Source organism: Aptenodytes forsteri, unplaced genomic scaffold, assembly GCF_000699145.1.
Source record: "Aptenodytes forsteri isolate BGI_AS27 unplaced genomic scaffold, ASM69914v1 Scaffold54, whole genome shotgun sequence".
NCBI classification, from domain to species: Eukaryota; Metazoa; Chordata; class Aves; order Sphenisciformes; family Spheniscidae; genus Aptenodytes; species Aptenodytes forsteri.
This window is the reverse complement of record NW_008796044.1, coordinates 2,613,784-2,626,076: the sequence shown is the minus strand read 5'-3', so window position 1 is coordinate 2,626,076 and position 12,293 is coordinate 2,613,784. Positions and strand designations below refer to the sequence as shown.

At 37.9% G+C, this 12,293-nt stretch overlaps 1 protein-coding gene across 3 annotated transcripts in view; it reads left to right on the top strand.

Annotated features, from left to right (window-relative positions):
• TENM2 (teneurin transmembrane protein 2) overlaps positions 1 to 12,293 on the top strand; it is a 600,599-nt gene that overhangs the window by 468,975 nt on the left and 119,331 nt on the right. For all 3 annotated transcript variants that reach the window (XM_009285708.1, XM_009285709.2, XM_009285710.1), the window contains one exon: positions 3,953 to 4,158. In XM_009285708.1, the coding sequence (XP_009283983.1) occupies positions 3,953 to 4,158 (206 nt within the window). The remainder of the gene's footprint in view (positions 1 to 3,952; positions 4,159 to 12,293) is intronic.

Genomic DNA, 12,293 nt, shown 5'->3' with positions numbered 1-12,293 from the left:
TTGTTGTTGTTGTTGTTATTATTATTATTATTAATTATTTTCCCTTCCTTTTCTGTCCTATTAAACTGTCTTTATCTCAACCCACAAATCTTACATTTTTTTCCCCGATTCTCTCCCCCATCCCACTGCGGGGAGGGGAGTGAGCAAACGGCTGCGTGGTGTTTAGCTGCCTGCCAGGTTAAACCACAAAAATACAGACTTGAAAATAAGGGGTCATCCATCTGTTCCATTCTTTGTTGTAGGTTAAGTATATCTTGATGACTTGTGATAGTTGGTCATCTAATGTGCTCTTAAAATCCTCTGCTGTGTTCAACCCCTACAGCTGTAACAGTTGTCTTCCTGGGTAGATTTTCCTGAGACACTGAAATCTTCCAGAAGGAATGGTTTGGACAACTAGAAACCAGATCATTTATGTTGTAGAGCAAAAAAATAGCATCTACGGGGAGATGCTTCCCAAGATAATGCCAAATTGAACTGAATCATTTCAGTATTAGGAACCTGAATCATGTCTCTAGGCTGATTGATAATTACAAAATCAATTGTCTCATCTGCTTTTTTCACGAATTTTTAAGCTAATAACTTCAAAATTTTCATGAGAAATATAAATGAATGGTCTTTTTCTAATAACTTTTTGTTGGGAAAGTTTGACATCCAGTATATACATCCAATATATTTGTTTGCCTGTGAGGTGCATGCTGAAGTAGTGTGAATGTAACTCTGGTTCTCTTGATAACTGGAATAGTCTCTTTTTAGCTTAATTGATGTATTTGAGGATTCTTGACTCCTGAAAAATGTCCTTCTCTATCCCTGCTGAAACCAGGACACCCAGATAGAAATAGAAAACAGAATTTTGGAAAACCAAGGGAGGCTAAGGCTGAATTCAACCAGAAATACTAAAACTGGAGCCTCCATAAGAATTAAATTTATTTGCAAAGCTACAATTCTAGGGAACATATACTCAGCAGACTTGGAAGCAATGTAATTAGCAAAAGTCATTGATGGTGGTGTTTTGGAGCTGCTTTAACAGCAATGAAACCATAATCTCCAACAGAGACTATGCTGGCCTTGCCATTTGCATGCTCAGTAAGCTTGCTGCACTGGATAAAAGTGAGGTACAATGGCTGAAGCCATTATATTCAGTATAATTTCTATTTGATGTAGGTGAAAAACACATGACTCAGTAATTTGTAAGGCAGATGTATGCATGAGGGCATTCTAACACCACGTCGCTTCTTAAAGTGTTCTGAGAAAGATTCATTTTTCTGAAACTTATTCTGTGGCATATGCTATTTATGTGTGTTAGTAGCCATTTCAGTACTTGATAGCCCTGATAGATATATGTTTTTATATATATATGTTATATATATGTTTATGACATGAGGTAAGTGACTATAAGCTGCTTATTTTTTAACTAATTGGAATATTAGATTTGTGCTGCTAATACAAGCCATATCTCTGAATGTACATGACCACTGCTCCACTGTAAAAAGTATAAAGTATTGCTTAAAAAGAAACTAAATGAGAAGCAGATTCCAACATGGGGGGGGGGGGACACTTCTGATTTCAAATAGATCTAAGCTCCAGATTCCCACCAATTTTACGTGTGGATTTCAGAAATAGTTTACACTTACTGACTTCAGTATTCTTTATGTCAAAGATTTCCACTAGCTTCCGTGGACTGGAGCAGCTTTATTGTAGGCATGAAATTAACCAAATTGAAAAAATATGTAATGCAGATAATTCATTGAGTATAAGGAGTCTGTGGACAGAGTCAGAATACTGGAAGAGGCACTGGTCTATTAATCTTCCTACCTTTATCACTTATACACCTTTTATCATCATCATAATAATAATGCCTACTGTAATATTTCCTGGAAATAGCTTTTGCTTTGACTGTTTCACGTTGACTATGGATATACTGATCCTGAAGAACAAGGTTCTTCAGAGTGTGTCGAGGAGTCTGTTCTCAGATTAGATACAGTTGATGTTCATTTAAGTATGCACTGTCTGCTTCTAAAGAAATAATTTACAGCACACTTTTTAAGAATGTTGAAAAAAAATTCATCATTTATTACCATAACTTGGAATTGTGAAGTGAAGTAAGTGTAATGTTGTACTCAAAGGAGATGAAGGAGCCCTCAGCCTTCGGCTGACTTCCCAGCTCTGCCAGTGATTTCAGTATAGCATTCAACAGGTGATTTTATGTGCTCTGTACCTGGTTTTCCTATCCATGTGGGTAAGGACTAATTTAAATTCTAGTGAGATGGTGCCTGACTTCATTGAGGTAGGAACTTTGAAATATCCTCTGTTGCAGTAATCCGTAAGAAAGGAAATCATGTAGTTTTTTTAAAACATTGTGTGTTTGAATCTGGTTGATATGTCTGTGTTCTTGGGCGGCTCTAAAGGCACATTGCTTGACATTCTCGGCCATTTTTCCTTTCTTTGCAGCCTGTCTTTGCAGCTTCTTCTCCTTTCTTTTTTTCTTAGTGCCGTGATGTTATTGTAGACCCACGAACATAGAGAATGAAAAAACAACCAAGTTGCCAAAAGCAGTTGGTATTCAGAGCGTTCTTTTACCATTTCAAAACACTGCTAACATAATATCTGTTTCATTATGTACAAGTGTATGTGCTACTAACATAGATAATTTGGAATCTATAATTGAAACCATGCTATAGCAGCTCTCTCAATTAAAGATAGTCAAGACAGAAAAGCTATTATGTACTTACCTGCTGGAATTTTATGTCATTCTGTGCCATCCTGTTACATTCATGCAGTGCTGGAATATATTTCAAAAGTAACTTGCCATTTATTGAAAATAGCATTACATCATGAAAAACACATGAAGTGAACATTGAGCTTTTAGCAAATACTGTCAGGTTGTATCAGAGGTATCACTACCATCCAGTGTGTATTAATAGTTATATTAATGAAACCTTCAAATTTCTGTGATTGTTAACAGATATTTTCTGTGGTTTTCTGGTCTTTATAGTGTCTGTTGTAATAATTTTAAAGTTGATTTATCACCATGTTGTTTGGGAATTTGGAACACAAAATCAAACATTGCTGTATACTGTAGCTTGAAAGAGCTAACTCTTCACGTGTCGCACTCCATGTTTAAAATAAGTGTAGCCTTAGAGCCATCCTGTTCGGCTGGGAACAGAAGGGATTTGCACCATGTTTTAAAGGTTGACTATTTCATGGGCTGGAAGCCAGAGCACTCAACCAGAAACGTCTTGTATCTTGTCTTCAATGACGCATGCTGAAGAACCATCAAATGATGGGTTTTAACTAACCACAGCATGAGGGAGAAAGACCTGTGTATAGTCCCTGCTTCAGGCAGAGAGAACTTAAAAGGCAGCACATTGAGTTGTACTAACTTTCTTTCAAGAGGGAGAAGATGCATGTTAGAGTACAGACACTGTCCTCTAAATCCTTTTCTGTGCATTTCATTTCTTCCGTCAACTCTCTTGTCTATGACCTGGAGTTTATTGGACTACTTTACTATATAAAACAACGGTAAGAAAAATTTGCAATCAGTTCATTTAGATTGAAGTTACCCTTCAGTTCGCCTTTCTGATAATTTTTTTATATCCTGGTTGCATACAAGATGAAGCTGAAAAGAGCACAGGGAGATTCGTACGTGCTCAATTGACTGTCTACTGTTACTATATTTGATCAGTAAAAAGCAATCGCAGAATTCAAGGGTTGGAAGGATTAGAAGATTGCAGATGCTCCACAGAAAAAGGTTCACAGCCTTCTTACTTCAAATATAGGGGCCAAATTCTTACATAGCGATTGAAACAGCAGGCAAATTGCATCAGAATAAGAAAGGAAAGTTACAGTTGGATTTAAAAGGCAGCATTGCCACAGATGTTCATCTTGAATGAATAAAAATACCTGTATTAAAAGCAGTTATCTCATTTGATTTATATTTGCTTTGATTTTACAGGACCATGGGTCACTAGGAATAGCAGCATAGATAGCGGAGAAACAGAAGTTGGCCGCAGGGTCACCCAGGAAGTGCCCCCTGGAGTTTTTTGGCGGGCGCCGATCCATATCAGCCAGCCACAGTTCGTGAAGTTCAACATATCCTTAGGGAAGGATGCTCTTTTTGGTGTTTATATAAGAAGAGGACTCCCACCATCACATGCCCAGGTACTTTATCAATGTATTCGTTGGCTTTAAATGTCAAAATGCAAAAGTCTAGAGCATCTATGTTAGATTTATGTTGGAGCTTATGGAGCTCAAGTTTAGGGATTCTGTGCAGTATCCTGGGAATTACTTAATTTGTGATATTTGACTGAACACTCTGATCTTAAGATTTCTAGGTTATTGCGTACCTCAACAGTACATTGATAAAAGCATTAATCAATGATGATCATCTTGCCATTCAGGTTTTTAAAATAACTTGCAGTTTTGTCACTCAAGGTTTTGAGACAATAAAAACCTCTGACAAAAGCTTGGCCCCGATTGGGATAAACCTATCCAGTAATACACCAGTCAAAAATGATGAGTGATGATGGTCAAACTCACAGCACCAAAGCACTGTATACAGTTGGAATGCATGCACAGCTAGACGTGTTAACATATAATTTTCTATCTTCACAGAAGTTTTAATCTCCACAGGCCGTTGGAATGGCATTGCTGGGGTATGCAACAGGCTTTGGCACCACTGCTACCTGGCCATATTAGCGACCATAATGTAGTGGCCATGTGTTTGAGAGCTTTAATTTTACTACTTTCCCTCAAGGACGGTATTTAGGTATAATATCTGACTCAGACATGGGGCAAGTCTTGCAGTTGGGAAACCCAATTCTTCTTGATTTCTAACCAGCCTCAGAGATGAAAACTCAGTAACGCGACATTTTTACAGTGGCCCTGTAGTACAGAGCTAAGGGCTGTAGGTAAAGATAGTTTTAAAGTTAGTGAGACCAAACTTAAGTATCTTTTTTTCTTCTAGGTTGGGCAGTGGGTGTTTTAGTTTCTTTGCTATGAGAAGATATAGCCATATTTTCTGTTAAAGAGAGAAATTTTTTTATTATATTGAAAACTCATTAATGTGAATTGAAGGATTCCCATTTACTTAGGTTAGAACTGTAATGAGAAATAATTGCAGTTACACATACTGAAAGGAAAGAGCCTCCATTCTTCACAGAGCAAGGGAAGCAGAAATAGCAACCAGCTTTTGGAAAGGACCCCTTCCTTCATGCATATCTTTGCTGCTAAAGATCAGTTCTTCATTCAGAAATTATCACCTAAACTTAAAATGCTATATTTAGTATATGATTTCCAAAAAGCAAACGTAGAACTCCGTGATCCCTTTTGGGAAAGCCCTATTTAACATTTCTAGATGCCTTGCCCTGATTTGCAAAGAACTACTACTACTTTTTTTTTTTCATTTGGCAAAGCAGACTGCAATTACATAGATGGTTGAAATGCATGATCTGAGCTAAAAGTCCAGAGGCTTTAACATAATTGCATTGCTACATATTGCCTGCAAGGAGATATCAACCCTAAGTGAAGTGTGTCCATGTGCATGCACAAACTCGTGCTACAAATAGTGAACCAATTAATTTTCTGGGGAAAACTACACTTATATCAACTGAATTTTGGATCTGCTTCCCAATGTGAGGCAAATTTATAGAACTATCCTGCATGGCCTCCTGTTCCTTGGTGTTTATTATTGCCTGTAGTCTGAATTGAGAATGAAAATCTTTAAACCGAGTTGGGAGGAAAGTAGATGAGGAGGAAAGTTGAGTAGATGAGGCACTTAGGGACATGGTTTAGTGGACATGGTGGTGTTGGGTCGACGGTTGGACTCGATGATCTTAGAGGTCTTTTCCAACCTCAATGATTCTATGATTCTATGAAAGGAGAAAAGAGGTTTACATAGGTTTATGACTGTTCCTTGGTGTTTATTATTGCCTGTAGTCTGAATTGAGAACGAAAATCTTTAAACCGAGTTGGGAGGAAAGGAGAAAAGAGGTTTACATGGGTTTATGACCTCTACTTCTAAGAATTTGCTAACAAGGAGCTTTGACTATCCACACTCCATCAACTTCCTGTAGTATGCTGTTTTAAAATGTTCTGTGAGTTATTGAATGGATATATCCAACTGGTAAAGAAATAGGGATCAGCAGTCCACAACCCAAGGAGGGGAGGGCAAGTGGTCAGTTTTCCTTGTAGCTAGAGGTTAGCATACAGCATCCTGAAGTTCTGTACAAAGACTAGATAAATTGGGGAAATCGTAGAGGGCTGTTGACTAATTTTCAGCCGTTGCCAGACATCCGTGCAACACAGAAGATATCCACAGAGAATACATTCCAGGGTGGGAGCCTCTCTTAAGAATGTTTTGATTTTGGCTGTAATGCTTCAATATGTTGTCTTGAGGGAGAAATTATGTCTATGGATCTTTTACTGTTGCAATGAGGTAATGGCATAATTCATTGAGCATGTTTCATTTAATTCAGAATTTTGGCGCTCACTTCCCCTATCATTCCACCATGAAAAAACCAGCAGTTTAGTTGAGGAAAACAAACAAAAGTATAAATCATGAAGTGAAAATGGCTTAGGGCAACCAAAGCTCCTAAGCAATCATCAAGGTTTGCTAAAAATACAAGCTAATTATAATTGTCTGACTAAGACATGATGGAGGTATGCCTGTACCTTTTACAAGAAATCCAGCTGGATGTAACTGGTAGTACAAAATATTTTTTTAATTCAAGCTGAACTTTAATTTCTGTTGCACTGTGATCGAATGTATTTGTTCTAGATGTCATTATGATCCTCTCATCTGAGAAGGCTATTCTCTATCTAAGAAGGCTTTGCCTGAGAAGGCAAAGTTTCTCTTCTTTTTTTCACTTTACCTTACATGGATAGGATATAAATTTTGTGACCTTCCTGTTAAACTAAATAATGAGAAATATCAACTGTTTCCTACTTAGCTGGATTTCTCCTCAGAGAACCTGTTTTCCAGTCTTCAGAGGAAGCAATTCCAACCCTCTTCCATAACTGGAGTTAAGGAAATCCATCAGTATAGTCTGCAGAATTACTTTCCCCTATTCATGCAGGGTTCTGGTGCTTGTCAACAGGGTGGTACAGCAGAAGATTGCTTGGCATTTTTGCCCAGCAATCAAAATTCAGCCAAGCTGCTACCAAAAGAAATGATTTTAGAAAAAGAAAGGCAAGCTGTTACAGACCTGAGTTAGTGAAAAGAAGCCTTGTTCTGACAGAAAGGAGCAGAATGGTTTTGTATTAATGAAAATAGTCTGAAGTTGACACCAGACGATATTTTAAAATTGAAATTTAAAATCCTTGTTTCTGCAGGTTAGGGACATGAGCTGTAAAGCAGTGAACAACTACACTTGACAGTTCATCACTGATCAGTGCTGATATGTCAAGCCAAGTAAAATCCTTTGTGGGAGCAAGTCAATAATCAGCAAATTAGGTACATGATTAACCTGAGACAACAAGATGCAGTTCCTGTCTGAGAGCCCTGCTGAGATTTAACCTTCTCAGTATTACTGTTTAGCAAATATTCCAAATGCCTGGTTTAGTCAGTCAAACTTATGTAGCTGTAAACTCGTCTAGAAGCAGCCTTGTGTGCCATGTGCATAGGGAATGGAGCTCTAGAGGAGAGGTAAAAATGCAGTTTTGAGCGGCAAGCAGACTAGAAACAGGAATGCATTGCTTTCAAGCAAAATTCTTCCAACCTGTGTAGTACTACATAGAAATAACAAAATACACATTGCAGGCTTGAATGATCAATAGGAAATTAGTAGAAGATAGTCATATTAATAAAATTGATAATGTAAAGAAAATGAACTGTAAATGTCAAATAATGCATGAAGTGACTCTACAGAGATTACAGCAATTATGATGTTACTACACGTTGGTAGATCATTCCAAATGATGCATGAAATAAGGTAACCTTATAGAAACATCACTGTAATGTCTGGAGAAGGCAGTGCATGGAGTTGTGTTGTTTTCATTTCCAGCAGTGTTTTATACTTACAATTTTTTTATGTCAAAATGAAAACTGTTTTCATTTACAGTGGGAAATGGCTTTATTTGAAGCAACTTGAATAGCTGGGCAGCTTCAGTGTTACCGTGTTTTTAGCCAGTGCTCAAACACATTTAGGTGCTCTGACCACCTTGAAGTTATCTGGTGGCAACTGTGCTGTTATTACTGAATGCTGTGCTGCATTGTACTGGTTGTGTTGTGTCACGTTCAAAGGTTGAAACAAATCAGTTGGCTGTCACTGTGGGTATCAGATGTTTCATGGGTGTATTTTAATGAATAATTACCAACTGGATTTTATGAAGAGCTAATTTTAAAGCACTTTGTAAACAAGTTTCCCTGATATATGTTTTCTTGGGTGCTTAGGTCTTACCAGCACTTTGGCATAAAGACGAATGCTAGCCACAACGCCAAACGTGTCCCCCCCCGATTTGAATGTGCATCCGTTCTTAAGACAAGAGCTCTAAGAAATCTTTCTTTTCAATTCCTAATTTCAAACACTGTTAGGGATTTTGTGGAGGCATGCAAATAGTTTCAAGTCCAAGAAAAAACCAAAGATTATGCAGGCTCTCTGCATTTTCAGTCTTGACCCCTGCAAGCTCACTTTGCTTCGCCGTGCTTTCACAGCTAGTTCACTCCTTGTATGCGACTGGGCTCAGTCGATCTGTGCTATATGGGTGCATTGTGCAGTGTGGTCACTACCTTATATGTGAAGTTCCAAAACATGTTCCCCATGTCTCCCCATGGTTACTGGAAAAAGAAAGTCCTTATTAGCCTATGAATAAAATGCATCAGAGGAGGACAGAAAGCACTGAATGGGGAAATTATAAAAACAAATCACCCAGAAAGAACTCAGTGTGAGATTTAGGGTTGTAAATAAAAGTATGCAGTAGGGTTTTGGTATGCTGTGTAGTAAAAATAAAAATACTCACTGAGAATGTGAATTTGGAATTTGTTTAGAGAAGTAGGCTGGCAAGTCACTTGCTTATATGGAACTTTAATCATAGTAAGTACTCCCCCCTGCAAAATTGAACTCTGAAGATGTAGTCATTTGGGATTTCTGGTACATTTTGTTTCTGAGCAGTTTTTGCCATTTTTGTGTGACTTTCGGTATGAAGCCGTGAAATATAAAGGATCATAAAAAAAAAAAAGTCAGTGAAACTTCCAAATTACTTCAGAGATTTAGTTTGGTTTGACAGATCCATTCCCTAATTCATGTGATTTAGTTGTCTCTTCCTTAGCAGTTGTGTGTGTTAGATTAAAAATTCCACAGTTGCTTTTTAATGATCATGAAAGTACTTTCATTCTTTTCCTAGATGGGTCTTTTAATCTATGCGTATTTGTCAATAAATAGCTTTAAAGCAAGAGTGATATCTTCAGCACAACATTATATAAAAGTAATTAATCACCCAAGTGTGGTAAATCAGAAAATCAACTGGGCCACAAGAAGCAAAACGATGATTCAGCCAACCACGTGAAGAAATCTTATCTGGTTATGAATTCACGGTACTGTCTTGGTGACCCTTCAGTCAGGGATTTTAGATTTTGGGGTACATATACCTAGTACTTGCTGACACATTAAGATTTATACACCGGGGGAACCACCAGCAGATACATTATCGTCCTTCTTTTTTCCCTCAGTCCTGAGGAATCCAAAGAGGGATAAAAATGTATTGTTATATTCTGTATCAGTTTGCACCGGTACTTCACCATTCATAAAGTTATTCAGGTTTAGTCATTTTGCTTTTGCCTGAGCATGCAATAGTTCTTCATAGTCGGATTAAAGAGGGGCAATACCAGTCTTAACTTTACCAAAAGTTAAAATTGTAGCCTTATAGGGAGTCATGCCAAGGCACCTGCTCTCACTAGGTCACACCCCACCATTGTGAAAAGAGTTTCTGCAGCTAAAACTACTTCAAGCAGTTTCAGCCTGAATACTCTTCCCCTTCGATCTTGCCAACTGCTGAGCCTTCTCTGCTATATGAGGTAGAATCAGCATCAAACAGAGGGGAGGCAGAGGAACCTGCCAGCACAAGCAGAGATGAACAGCATGTTGCCAGTGAGAAATGTCAGCTTTTATTGCTACTTCCTTAGTTGACCCTTTGCGAACGATTGTTCAAAATTTCTTTTTCCCAAGATGTTGCCCGAGTAATAACATTTCCCAAGGAGGTGATGAGTCTGTCCTTAACCTCTGACTGTTAGACGATAGGTTTTAGCAATATTTCCAAATGTCATTGATTTAAGAGAGAGATATATGTGTGTTTGGCACCTCTGATACTCTGAAAGTTACTGACATGCCAGAATTTTCTAAATCTCTGGCGTGCGTTGGCTTAAACGTACTAATTTACCTGATTTTCCTTCTCCTGCAAAAATCTGAAAAAAGGCTCAAGTGGATGGCAATCTGATATTAACAGTTTGGTGAAACGTTTTATTCCACTTCTCCTGCTCTTTCCCGTGATTAAAGGCATAGGAAAGAGTGAATAATGCACTTACTGTGACAATAGCTTTCAACATTAGTAGACCTGGGCTCAAATTCCTACCCTGCCATGGATTTCCTTTGTGGCTGCATATTGGTGTCATACCTTCCTGTTAAACACGTGGAACTAATAGTACTTCCATGTTTTCCCTTTGTTGTAAGGCTAAGTGTATCGAGGACTCTATATAGCTCATATATAACTGGTACAAAATCTCAAATAGAAAGGTCAGCTTTTATACTCCAGTTTTAGTTAGATGTGTAGCATGGCACTAAAGTGTTACATCAGTCCATCTGTCTGTCTCTTCTACTAGAAGGGAGAATCTTCATTATTTTATCGCATATTGTGTATTATTTGCTAGAACTCACCATTAATGAGCGGAATACCATGTACAAGTCAGCCCTCTCTGGATGTTGGGTCTGTTTAGGATGTTTTCTGTTTAAACTGAAAGCAAGTGAAGGTGTATGTTTTCTCAGAGCTGTCACAAGCACAGGCTGTATGTGCTAGAGATAACGGAGGGAAATGCAATGAAACTACTGGCAAGCAAGCACATACTATTACTGTATTTTATTGAACATACACGTCTTTCTTTAGACATGTCTATCTCTATCTACTCCTACATAGATGAATGTGTCTAAAACAAGATGTGTTTTCATAGGGGACTTGTTATACAACTATCAAAAGATTAGATCTATTGTTTTTGTTGTTTCTTAAGGGCTTCCCTTAGATAGGGACTATGAGAGCTAGTAGGTTGAGCATAGCATCAGCCTGAGAGCTCCAGAATCACAGACATTAAAAACAGAAAAAAACCCTATTAGGACAGCTAGTCCAGCTGCTTTGTTATGCAGAGTTATTCCCTGTTGTAGATTAACCAATATTTCTTCCAATCCTGTTTAATTGTGTGATGCAGTCGCATCTCCATTGGGAGGCTTTTACTGAGCTTAATAGATGGGAAGCTTATCTGACATTCATCTTGAATTTCTTTCTTTCTTTTTTTAGTTTCATGCCATTAATGGTGCCATCCCTCTTATACTGTAAATAATCACTTGCTCTGTTTGATCCCTTTTCCAAAGATTAATGTAATATTCTACCTTACTTGGAAACCATCCAACCAGAAATTCTCAGTTTTCCTTAATATAAGTTCAATACCTTCAGCCACTTGATTTGTTATTCCTTTCCATGCTCCCTCTGGTTTTTGTATCCAACTTCCCCCTGATTGTTCCACATACAAACTCAGGTAAGCAACTCTTACTCTGTGATGTAAAACTTGTACAGCATATTTTTATGGGGTGCTGAGTTACCTAACATTAGACAAACGCATTGCCTGTGTGTGCTGTTCCGGTTTGTTTTCACATTCTGGGGGCTTCCATTCAATATGTCTGGAGCTATATCTGAGGCTTCTGTTCCTCTTGCAGCAAGAATTTATTGTAGGTGATGGCTTAGAAAAGGGTGTGTCTCTCAGAGGTCAAAGGTTTCCAGCTTTGAAAGGTGTGTAGGAACCTAAAATTTGATGGGTCAAATCATTGATTTCAACTTCTTTCTCAAAACTCAGCCTGTCAGGAAATACCGTTTGTACATTTTTTTTAATCACCTATGCAGAGCAAAGATGCATAATTCTATGTCACTGTTTAAGAAAGGATGAGAGTCGCAGAATCTCTGTGTGTTCCATGGTCAACTAGTAAATATTAGTTTCACATTGACATATCTTCCAGAAATACCATTTTATGACAAGGTAGAAGAGAAAATATAGTGTCAGATTTTGAGCTGAAATATCATTCTGTATTCAGGTCTGTTTG